The sequence below is a fragment of the Epinephelus moara genome, chromosome 8 (genome assembly GCF_006386435.1).
Source record: "Epinephelus moara isolate mb chromosome 8, YSFRI_EMoa_1.0, whole genome shotgun sequence".
NCBI lineage: Eukaryota > Metazoa > Chordata > Actinopteri > Perciformes > Serranidae > Epinephelus > Epinephelus moara.
Genome location: NC_065513.1, coordinates 42,808,122 through 42,821,231, shown reverse-complemented (window position 1 = coordinate 42,821,231; position 13,110 = coordinate 42,808,122). Strand labels below are relative to the sequence as shown.

Sequence of the window (13,110 nt, the reverse complement as noted above, 5' to 3'; positions counted from 1 at the left end):
GAAATGGGATCGCCATGAAGGTGACAGTGACACACGGACAAGACGACCACAGAGGAGACAGAGACAACAGAACACTGAACGATCACTGAACGTGACAAGGTGTTCCGGTATACCTCAAAGAGAATATTTTTTTATTATTATTATTTTAATTTATTAAATTCAAACTGACATAAGGAAATGAGAAAAAGACAAAAGATGTAAATGTGAAATTGATTTTGTTCTTGAAAGTGACTCACAAAAATGCATTTTTCCTCAGCTTTTTGTCCGAAATGTTGTTTTGTTTGGGATTTTTGATGAAAATACACAAATTAAAGTGTTGATAAAAAAGAAATGGAATAAGATAGAATAAAATAGTCGTTGTGTATAAGCACAGGTCTCTTCTTTAGTTTCATGTATACACTGTTTACAACAAAATATTCTGTGGGTCTTGATAATACAAAGACATGGGGTTCAGTTCCATTTTTATGGAACTATTTATTTCTTTTTCTCTTTTTCTTATTTATTTATTATTATTTATCTATCTCTCTGTTTTTTGTTTTTTCTCTCTCTTTGTTTTTTTTGTTTGTTTTTCTGGTCTCAGGCTCAAATGTTTACCACGTACTTTGCAAAGTAACTAAGAGCTCTTGGAAAATAGCTCTACAGCACTTTAATTTCTAATGTTTTACATTACTCCAGCACTTTAACCCCCAATGTCTCTACATCTATTACTGTCATCTATCACAACTGATCACAACCACAACAAGATCTATGTACTGGACTCTGCATTGCTACAGGCTTACACACTATCCACACACCCCATACAGCCCCCTCTCCCCCGTCTGCTCGTTACCTGGTTGCACCCAGAAACACGGCATAAAGCATATACATACTTAAGGCACTGGAGGCAATATGATGTGTGCAATACTTCTGTTATGTGTCGCTGGCCGACTCTATACCACAACGATAAGACTGTTATGTGTTTTAATATATCTAATACTGTAATTGTATATTTTATGTGTACTGTATTGATTTTATACTACCTTTTAGGAACTATGCTGGTAAACATCTGGCAGGGGGACTACCAATGTAAATCAGCCCCTGGCTGCAATTGGGTGCATCTGCATTTTCTTTTTTCTTTTCTTTAAAAGGAATGTTTATTGATGTACACGTTATTGTATGCAGACGATACACAGCTGTATCTACCAGTTAAAACCACTGATCCTGGGATGTTGGGTGCTATGAAAAATTGTATTGTGGATATAAAAAACTGGATGTCGGAGAATTTCCTCCAGTTGAATGGGGCAAAAACTGAGGTTTTGGTTATTGTATCGCAGCACAGTCAGGATCAACTGATGCCGTCTATTGGGTCCCTAGCAGAATATGTCAAGCCCACTGCAAGGAACCTCGGCATCTGGTTTGACAGTAATCTTACTTTTGAATATCACACCACAAAATTAGTGCAATCATGTTTTTATCAGCTCAGAAATATTTCAAAGATCCGTTCCTTTTTAACTGTTATAGACACTGAGACCATTTTGCATGCTTTTATTTCTTCACGGCTCGATTTTTTTACCTGTCTAAGTCAGAAATCCCTGGACAGACTACAAATGGTGCAGAACTCTGCAGCGAGGCTTTTAACCAGAGCTAAAAAACACGATCATATCACACCTATTTTAGCATCTCTACATTGGCTGCCAGTACGTTTTAGAATTGATTTTAAGATTTTATTGATCACTTTCAAATGTCTCAACTGTCTCGGTCCTAGTTATATCACCGACCTTTTAACATCATATGCTCCTACTCGCACTTTACGTTCCTCAGACAAAGGCCTTTTATGCGTCCCAGAGTCCAGACTGAAAACTAAGAAGGACAGAGCATTTTCAGTCCGGGCACCAAAACTATGGAACAAATTGCCTGAGGAAATAAGGTCGGCTGATTCAGTGATCTCTTTTAAATCTCTTCTAAAAACACATTTTTACCGAAAAGCCTTTTTTGATTTTATCTGAGTTGTGTCATTTATTTTCATGCATTAGAATTGTGTACTTTATGTTTTAGTTGTTCTGTAAAGCACTTGTAACATATGTTTTGAAAAGTGCTATATAAATAAAGGTTAGTATTATTATTATTATTATTATTATTATTGAAAGATCAGTGAATATGATAAAAAATGCTGGCGGTGGCTGGAAACTTAAAAATAATACTCTGGCAGGGAAAGTGTTAAGTTTGCCAAATTCGTTGCTAAAGCCTGGAAGAGAAGACAAGACCGTTTGTTTCATTAGTATTTAATTTGATCTATTTCTTTCAGTTCTAAACAATAAATGCCTTTGTGAGTGAGCTGCACTGCTGCGTCTCTGACCACTGCATTGTTTCCTTACATGCACCTTCGCTCATCACTCTCCCCCCCGATGCTCTCTCGGGATCAGCTGTTTACATGCAACATCACACCCCGATCACAACTCTCCCTGAACAAACCAAACACTGTCATTGTCGCCATGGAAACCCAGCCTGTGCAAACCTGTTAAAAAACCCCACCAGGTAAAAACGGGACGACTGGCGAGGTGCTGGTTTCACAACATCTCAGCTCAGCCGTCAGCCGAGCTCACCGCGGTTACAGTAAACAGGATGTGATGTTTCCACACAAAACAAATAAAAACCGCCTCAAGAGTCTTCAGGAATAGCCGGATATTGACGTGCATGTCAGCACTCCTGTGAGGTGATCAGAATTCAAGATAAACCAATAAAAAAAATCCAACTGTAGCAGAGTTGTGTTTGTTGTTTCATCTCCATGCAGCCTGCGGGGATCCACACTGACAGACAGGAAGTGATAGCAGAGCAGCCGCTGTCATTCACAGAACAACCCAAGTGCATCTTATTGTCATGCAGATGACAGTCTGAGCTTCGGCAGCCGCACAACTGCTTTTTATTTCTGTCAACGAGGTTGGATCAACATTTAAATGGTAGCTTGATCATTTTAGCTGTTATTAAAGATCCTTACATGATTTCGTTGTGTATTTTTAGATGTGATGGCTCCAGTGGTGCTCAGTCTGCCCACTGCTTTGGTCCTGACTGAAATATCTCAACAGTTATCAGATGAGAATATGAAATGTGACATTCATGATCCCCTCAGGATGAATTGTAATAACTTTGTTGATCCTCTGAAGGCCAAAACACACTGGCTGCAAACCACACGCATCAGAATATACGCCCCTATTATATTCAATGTACAACCCCAAACTGGCGGCAGCTAGATGCACGTCAGTGCTCCTGGTCACATGTTCCTCTCTCTCTCTGCTACATACCAGCGCCCGTAGCAGCTTCTTTTCTCTGCTCCCATAGCAGCTCGACTCCTCTTCTCATCATTGATGCAAAGACAACTCTGTTACTGTGTCTCAAGTGTGACGAAGACTGGATGAGGAGAGACTTGTTGATGGCGAGCTAAATGACTCATAATCCTAAGTCATAGCTCTGGAGATCTGCACTTCAGGTGAGAAATTACCTTTTCTGAAGGGTGTCCACGCGTGATTATTAGCTAATGCAGAGGCAGGAGACGTGCAGATCTTTCAGTAAAGTAATAACAACTTTGTGTGGCTGTCTGTTGACGAGCTGCAGAGCGACGTGTCCATTATGTGCACGGGGCGGTACATGACATGCTGTTGTGTTTTCAGCTTGACTTCTCATCAAGTGTCATCATCAGATCAACGTTTTAACGTCTTCATACTTTGCTTTATGACCAAATATTTGCATAACCTTTGACAATCCCATCAGCCTTGTACTTTGTGGTTACTGCTAAATATCTTATGCTAGCATTTTAACACACTAAACTAACAGTCAAAATACATGGGACACCGTCGCAGCGTGACACATTTGCTGTAGCGTTCCCATTATAATCAACTGAAGCTGCTACACGGACCACAATAGCCACACCTGCCCACGCGGGCACCTGCTTAACTTTGATTTTACTCAACAGGTCTATTTTTTTCTCTACATGCTACATTAGAACTACCTGAAATTGTGTAAAAAAACAAAATAATCTGTTCAAAAATACTACAAATGAATATCTCATTGTACCAGACGCAATGCAAAGCAGCAGAGCAACCTAGTGTGTGTTTTTACATTACACATTAAAATGAATCAATCAGATACATGCATCCTTTTGGTAATAATTTCAGTACCAGTTAATTCAACCTACTCTTCCAAACCCTCCATTATGAGCTGCATTATCACTCAGCAAAACTCAAAACACACACAGTGAAGTTTGCCGCAACCACACGCTGCAAAGACAGAGTCTGCGTAGCGGGTAAAAAACCCCGCTTCACTCCGCCTACATGACGCCTCATGGTTGTCCCTTGTATTTCAGCTGTAAGATGGTAAACACGGTAAACATCAAACCTGCTAACCATCAGCATGTTAGCACGCTGACATTTAGTTCAACCATCACTGAGCCTAAAGCATGACTGTAGATCATGGATGTATAAAGACAACTGGATACAGCATCAGAGGCAGGGCCACATTTATTCCTACAAAAGTCACTCAATGGCGCATGAAGTCAAAAAGTTCGTCTTCCATGTGTAAAATTACGCTGATTTCCCGTCTGTTTCCACAGAGCTGGCGCACTGGAGACTTTCGCCAGCCGAGCAGCCAACTCCCGGCTCAGCCCTCCGCTAACAGGGATAAAATGATTTAATCTTGCGGTTCTTCTAGACGTTAGAAATGTTATCGGACTGAATGGATCAAATCCTCAAAGTGAAATGAGTCATTTCATTGAGGTTGTGACGTTAAAAAAATGAACCCACGAATATAAAGACGTCTCTTTCACAATGTTAGTCGGAAAGAGGGGTTTCTGGGCGCCATGGCACCACGTGACGGATCCGGACGTTGTAATTCCACTGTCTGGCTACTATGCTGGCTTCAAAGCCCGGTGCTGTTCCTGAGGACTTGGTGTAGACTCTCGATATATAATGCGTTCAGGCACAGTATAAGTGTACGTCACCCACGTCTTGGCAGCCTTCAGAGGCCAACACAACTGTAATTAGGTGCATAAAATGGGAGAGAATAGGCTTAAATAAAAAAGCTGTAATGCAGCCTGAGTAGACAGTTGTATTGATTAAAACACAAGCAGATCTGTTTCATCAGATGAGCACGAGATGGACTGAAACACCATTTGTGTGAACACATAAAAGGCTAAAAGGTATCATTTTTAACCGAGCACACAAGGACCTCTGTCGTCTCTGTAAATAAATGCAATATATGGCTCTGTGTATTAATCTTCTTTATTTAGAATGTCATTTCTAAGCTTTCTTATCTAGGCTTTGTACAACTCTTCCATGCACTCAGAGCTCCACGTGTTGCTGTCAGCAGGGGTGTAACTATTTAATCCAATTTTGATTTAATCTAAATGAAATGCATCATAAAATCTTAATCCTCCAAAAAGGTGTAACAGCTCTAAAACTGTAAAAATGGAAACAGAAATTGAAGTGTTTGATTTGAGATTAATTAAACACATCCAGCCTCACAGTGAGGCGTGGAAAGGGAAGTGACGTCTACGGTATTTTGAAAGCCGAACCTCAGCCTCGGTTTACAGCAGTTTGCATATGGGACGGAAGATGAGTGCATTCAGGAACATGTCAGCGCAGGTGGACAGCACATTGACTTTAAGAGAAACGAAACGTGATGTTTTAGCCGTCATACACTTTGCAATTTCAAAATCAGAAGCAGAGACCATGATGACAGCGTAGGAAGCGGTGCGTTCAACCAATCAGCTGTAGGAAATGTTCATGTTGGGGCGACGGAGAGAACTGTCAATCACTGATCATCCAGTTGATTTAAAAAGGCTCCTTTTCCAAGCAGATATCATTTGAGCCTTTCCTAACAACGAACCTGAGCGGACATTTGAACTTGTTAAATGTGGTCATAACTTATAACATTAACGGCTGCATTATATTTCAGTCCATCATTAGCTGGAGTCAGGATTGGGATATAAGCTGTCCCGGTCAAAGTTAATATATATAAACACTTGAAGATCCACTCATTACTAAAAGTGTGTGTCATATAAAAACTAAAGTGATGGTCAAAGTTGTCACAGTGAAATTTAAGGTGTGCTGATGGATTCACGTCATCAACTCATGCATTGAGTAACGTTACAAGTTAACGTTCCACCTTAAAAGTCACCGGCAGTCGGCCCAGTGAATGAAGTTATTTTTTCTCAGACTCCAGCTGCTGTGAGAGGCAGCAAAACATCCTTTCATTTTATAGTTACAGTTTACTAATAAAACTCTCCACAGTATGAACAGAGGTTACATGAGCCTCAAAACCAGACACAACTCAGCCCTGAGCAGAGTGACCGTCCTCTACTGACCAATCAGACTGCAGTGTTCACAGCTCCACCTTTTAGTACCAGATCTGTGTGCTAGGTACCCCAACAGAGGGGGGACCAAACATAGGGATGCTAAGGAACGCTTCTGTTGGTACCATCCACAACTTTCACTGTGGAGATGGAAAAAAAGTGAACTGAGCTGAACTGAACCGTACTGCTCGGTGGAAACCGGGCTTAAAGGGATAGTGCACCCAAAAATGAAAATTCAGCCATTATCTACTCACCCATATGCCGAGGGAGGCTCAGGTGAAGTTTTAGAGTCCTCACATCACTTGCGGAGATCCAAGGGGAGAGGAGGTAGCAACACAACTCCAAAAACACATAATTGAAACCACAAAATATCTCCATACTGCTTGTCCGATATTTTGTGGTTTCAATTATGTGTTTTTGGACGTTTGAATCTGGGGCGCCGTCAGCCTCCATTAGGTGGAGTTGTGTTGCTACCTCCTCTCCCCTTGGATCTCCGCAAGTGTTGTGAGGACTCTAAAACTTCACCTGAGCCTCCCTCTGCATATGGGTGAGTAGATAATGGCTGAATTTTCATTTTTGGGTGCACTATCCCTTTAAGTATGTGAGGGGGCAAAAGTTGGGCCATTGTGCACATACTGGTGCACCCTGTCGAATGGTGTTTCCCTCCTGATAAAATTATGTTTCCTACACCACCAACACCAAAAATGACTCTGGTGATGTGACTAAAGAACATTTCAGACTCATTCAATCTGAATTTAAGACAATTTAATACTTTGTGAGGACCTGCGGCCACCCTGGTATCATGGTTCCTCTGGTGATTCCCACCCCTAGTTATCGGCTCATCTTGTCGGGAACCTTGACTGCAATGGTACCAGAAAAGCACCAGGAACTATCCAAAAACTGAGTCGAGTTGAGTAGTGTCATGCTGTACCGTGCACTAGAAATGGGTTAAAAAATATGACCAAAGTTCCAAGTTTTTGATAATTAATGCAAAGGACGATATCTGAAAAGTGCTAAAGGTTCAAAACCACCACTGCTGAGGCAGGTGAGCATCCCACTGAGGTTTTCAGAAAGGCAAAATGGAGTATTATTGATCATGTCCCTAGTTAAGATTGTCTGTGTCAACATTCAGTCTTTAAAACTTTACATTTTAATGTTTAAATTCATCTCTTTTCAGTGTTTTAAGGAGTAAACGCCTCCGGAGCTCCACAACAACCATCACAGGACACTAAAACTCCTCTGTGCAGCCCAGATTACTGCTGACGGGGAATGAATTACAGTCACTACAGAGCTCAGGGCGGGTGAGTTTGTGTGTGTGTGTGTGTGTGTGTGTGTATGTGTGTGTGTGTGTGTGTGTGTGTGTGTGTGTGTTTCACAGCCGAATGGGAATCCTTCAGATCAACAAATAAACAAAGCAGCCAGGGCAGGCCAGCGTTCCTCCTGTCAGCAGCATCTGCCAGCAGCAGGGAGGATGCTTCGGTTTTTCCTGCCTCGTCTAATCCTGCATCCACAAAAAAAACCTCCTTCTGGACATCCTCCATCTGTTTCTCTTTTTTTTTTCTATCTCCGTCTCTTTCAGACTCTTTCAGCCTGTGTCCTCTGCTGTCACGTCTAATTCCTCCCTCTCTATCAAACATCTCTTTCCCCCACTTCACCTCTCCACCCATCTCCCTCCATCTTTGTCTCTCCTGCGGATGACTTATTTAAACCCCAAAAATGATTTCACAAGTGGCAATATCCCCTCAAAACGACTAGAAAATGGAGCTCAGAGTGGCTCGTCAACCCTCGGCGGTCCAGCCTGTCAGCCTGCAGTATCCCTGTCTTATTTGGGAGCATTTTGACCCACGCTCTCACACCTGATTCGTTTTGACATCATGGGTGTTTTCCCAAATTAAATGAGCAAACAAAGCCTGCAGATGCAACAAAAAGGAGGATTTACAGAAGAGGCTCCTTTTCCCTCACACCTTCACTGAGTTGCTGCTGCACATGTAAATAGTTGCTCTCTCCTTTAATCTCCTGCAAAAACAAGGACTGGATTAAATGGTACCGAAAGGAGGAGGAGGATGGAGATGGAGGACACACTGCTGCTGCTGCTGCTGCCTCCCTCCTCCTCCTCCTCCTCCTCCTCCTCCTCCTTCTCTTCATCTCCCCTCCAAAATAGAAAAAAAATCTCATCTCTGTACATCAGCATGGTAAATATCAGCAGACAGACAGGGAGACTGGGAACAATGACACCAGCTGGGCAACAACAATAGGAAATAAATATCATGTGGCAGGCAGGCGGTCATCCCCTCCATCTCTATCTCCATCTCTATCTCCATCTCCATCTCCATCCATTTAAACATTCCTGCTGTGTGTCTGCTGCTGTACAGGCTTCTTTGTGGCCTCCACACCTGCATCTGACTGCCTGTGTGTGCTCTGAATATCAAAAATATCTCATTCCTCTCTTTTTATTTTCATGTTTTCCACCTCTGACTGTGAGGATGTGAAAGATGGAGCAGCTGCAGGTGTGAGGTGTAGCTGCTCTCTGACTGTGTGTGTTTCATGATTGGCCTCCAGACAATAAAAGCTGCTTACCTTCTCGGCTCCTCTGTGTTTCTTGGCCGCCGGCGTGTCGTCATGCTGCCGCCTGACAACAATAGCGCCGCCGCCGCCGCCGCTTTTAACTCCACAATCCAGCGCGGTTTTGCTGGCAGCGCCGCCGCCGCCGTTACTCCCGCTATTGTTATTGTTTACGTTGTTAATGTTGCCGTTATCTCCCGTGATCCTGGAGTCCGGCGCGGCGCAGTGGCAGTGTCCGGGGCCGTCGCGGCACAGATGATGCTCGGACAGGGCGGACGACGGGAGGAAAACGGAGGGAGGAGGAGACGAGCCATCGCCGGGCTTCTCCTTCCTCGTCCGGGCAGGAGGAGCGGCGGCTGGAGCGGCGGCGTCCCTGTCCCTGTCCCTGTCTCTGTCCCTCTTCCAGCCCCGGATCACGTTCTTCCCCTTCCTCTCCTCCTTGCCTTTGGCGCATGTCGCAGGAGAGGCCGTGGTCACTTCGGAGACGCCGTTGTTGTTGTTGTTACTGTTGCCGCTCCCTCCGCCGTCCGCGTCTCTGCTGACCGTTGAAATCATCTCCAGACCTTCTCCACCGACGCTGCGTCCTTGAGCCTCCCGACGCTGCTGCTGCTGCTGCTGCTGCTGCTGCTTACCGACCCCGACGCACACCTCGCCGCCGCCGCGCACCGCGACGGCAGCCGCTGAGTGATCCGCCGCCGCCGCCTCCGGTTCCTCTCGTCCCTCCCGGCCGGCTCGGCTGCGTTTAAGCGCGGATCTCCTCGGCTCCGACCCGCCGCTGCCGCCACCGCCGACAGGTCCCCGGGTCTGGAGCGAGGGCAGGGCCGCGTGTCTGTCGGCTGAGCCAGCGGCGCTGGAGGAGGAGGAGGCGGAGGAGGAGGAGGAGGTGATGGAGATGGAGGAGGAGGAGGAGGAAGAGGTGGTGGTGGAAGAGGAGGAGGCGGAGGAGGCGGTGTGGTTGGGTGACAGCTCCCTGCAGTCCGTCAGCAGCCCTCCATTCTCCCCAGCTCTCAGGAAACGGTTCATCTCCTCCTTTCCTTGTGTCCTTTGTCGATCTTCACAATAATCAGCATTCAAGTCATTGTCAGCCCGCCAGCCCGCCGCAGTGTGGCAGCCAGCGCCGAGCTGTAGGTGGACACATGCAGGTCTGTTATAGGCTGCTGGATCAGGCCTGCTCCATCACAAACTACAACACAGGCTGAATGACAGCTGGCGGTGTCTGACAGAGGCACAGGGGCTCCTGCAGCCCAGGTCCCGTCTGAAATAAAATAAAACAAAGATGAGTAAAATTTAAAAAAAAATCATATTACAGTTCAGAAAAACTGCGCATAATAAAAAACAGAAATATCATATAATATGAATTATTGTGTTTATATTCTCTGATAATATTCCATAGAGTGAATAAAGAGTTTTATTGATTTCTCCCCACTCTGCATAATCCTTTGATAAATATGTCAGAAGCCATAAATCTGATTTTTTTTTAAATGAATAAATAAATAATCAGATTCCTGTCAGACAATGACACTAGTTGGCCACAGGGGGGCGCTGCTGTGTTTGCTTTATTGTTCAAACCTCTACTCAGGTGCATCTGACTGATGTCCATGACATTTAAAAGACTGGTGCATGTTACCAGCTGCTCCTGTCTGGATTTGACATCACACAATACTCCTATAATCACCATGCTTTGGTGAAACTGTAATTTTTAGGATATTTTATTTGTTGCAACACCTGTGACAAACTGGACATTGAGCTGTCATTGGCCTGATGCTAATAAAACAGCCCTGAACACATCCTCCTGAGACCCTGCGAGGACACCTCATTTTGGGTTTACTGCACCTTATAATCTGCTTAACTTTGACCAGTTGTCCTCATTTGTGGACACTTTTTTGTGCCATCTAGTGGTAGTAAGAGCACAATAACTAACTAACAATAATAATACATTTTATTTAAAGGCGCCTTTCAAGGCACTCAAGGTCCCCTTATAGAACAGGTAAAAGACAATTAGATTTAAAAGGGCTAAATACACATCAACACAGTAAAATGTGAAGTCTGCAGCAGAGCAATGGCAATCAAATAGAATAGGCCTGTTTAAAAAGGTGTGTCTTCAGGTGGGATTTGAAAATGGATAATGAGTCAATGTTCCTGATGTCTGGAGGGAGGGAGTTCCAGAGGGGCTGAAGGCTCTGGACCCCACGGTGGACAGACGGGCAGAGGGCACAACGAGGCTGATGGAAGAGGCCGACCTGAGTGTCCGGGAGGGAGTGCTGATGTGGAGGAGGTCAGAGAGGTTCTGGATGGCCTTGAAAGTGTGGAGCAGAATTTTAAAGTCCATGCGGTATTTGATTGGAAGCCAGTGAAGTTGTTGTAGGATAGGTGTGGTGTGATTGATGGATGGAGTTCTGGTGATGATACGGGCGGCAGAGTTCTGGACCAACTGGAGGGAGACCAAAGAGAAGGGAGTTACAGTAATCCAGGTGGGATGTAACCGAGTGTGGACCAGGATGGCAGCGCTGTTGGGGGTAAGGGACGGATGGAGACGATTAATAATGCGTAGATGGAAATAGGCTGACCGGGTAATGTTATTGATTTGGGTTCGGAATGAAAGAGTGCCGTCAAGGATGACACAGACTCTTAACCTGAGGAGAGGGGTAAACAGAGGAGCTGTCAATGGGGATGGTGAAACTGGACGTGTTAGTGAGGGTGGATTTAGCGCCAACGAGGAGAACCTCAGTTTTAGGAGATTTGAAGAAAACCAGGATTTGATTTCCTGTAAACATTAACAGAGGGAGGAGGGCGGGAAGGTGGACATGGATTTGGTGGAAAGGAAGAGCTGAGTGTCGTCCGCGTAACAGTGGAAATGGATATTGTATTTATGGAATATGTGACCAAGAGGGAGGAGACAGATGATAAACAGGATGGGACCAAGGACAGAGCCTTGGGGAACACCTGAGGAGAGGGGAGATGGTAGGGATGTGAAGGTTTTCAACTGAATGAACTGAGTGTGGCCAGAGAGATATGATTTGAACCAGTCCAGGGGTGTGTCAGATATACAGTACCAAATGATGCTAGCCTGTCGAGAAGGATGGTGTGGGAGATGTCGCAGGCTGCACTCAGGTCAAGGATTGATGAGGATGGTTTATAGTCTGGAGTCAGCCGCCAACACTATCACCGTGTAAAAACAAGATGGCAGCCATCTCTGCAAAGTCAGTCTGCAGCTGATCCTGACACAAAAGTGGACGAGGAGATCTGTGTTTCAAACACTGAGCTTTAAATACACAGGGGATGATTACTGACTACACACAGGTGAGTGAAACAAGATACAGGTGAAGTAATCAACAGAGGCGGGAAAACTCAGGAAGTAAAAGAAACAAACACAGTGAGAATACATTTCAAAATAAAACAGGAACCTGACACAAACACATGAACATAAACTTTATTTACAGTTTGCACACAAGAATCAACCTTCAGCTGTTAACAGCCGACAAAACCAAATTAAGCCGTATGATGTTTATTTTTAAAGATAATTAAAGTCATTATTTTGACTTAAAAGCTGTGTTCAGGCTCTAATTTTATTTGTGTAGCACTATTTTATATAAAAGCAGTTTAATGTACATAACTCTTAACTGTTTTGATGTTTTAACAATTTTATGATTTTCATTTTTTTTTTAATTTATGGTTTTGCTTTTGCTGATGTTGAGCTATGATGCTTTATGTACTCAGTATGTTTACATTGTAATGTTTTATACATTACAATGTATAAAACTAATATGTAAATATTTAGAAATATAAAACGTGCATTATGCTATATTATAATGTATAAAACTAGCATGTAAAGTTTTAGAAATATAAGAAAAAATAGATATGTTATATAGAAATTTAGAAATGTAAATATATGTGTATTATGCTGCATTAAAATGCATACAACTCGTATGTAAAGTTTTAGATATATATTTAGAAATGTAGAAATATCATACAGAAATTAAGAAATAAAAATATACTAGTCCATATCCATTGGTAGCTTTGTCACCTTCTACCTATGCCAGTCCTCAATGCCTATGTGCAGTTTCACATAGATTGACCACGTCAGTGAGTAGAAAAACGTGGGACAGACAGAATGACTGACTGACAGAATGACACACTGACAGTTTCCGTGATTATGTACAGCATACCATACCATGACTTAGTCATACCAAACATTAGAAAACACCAACATTGGTCCACAGGGGGAG

The 13,110-nt window shown here is 43.6% G+C and overlaps 1 protein-coding gene across 1 annotated transcript in view; it reads right to left on the bottom strand.

Moving 5' to 3' along the window:
* The window catches only part of znf608 (zinc finger protein 608), an 89,260-nt gene extending 79,013 nt beyond the window's left edge, over positions 1-10,247 (bottom strand). Inside the window, exon 1 of the mRNA XM_050051775.1 lies at positions 8,900-10,247. Coding sequence (XP_049907732.1) covers positions 8,900-9,907 — 1,008 coding nt within the window. The 5' untranslated portion in view covers positions 9,908-10,247. The remainder of the gene's footprint in view (positions 1-8,899) is intronic.
* Positions 10,248-13,110: the final 2,863 nt, after the last annotated feature.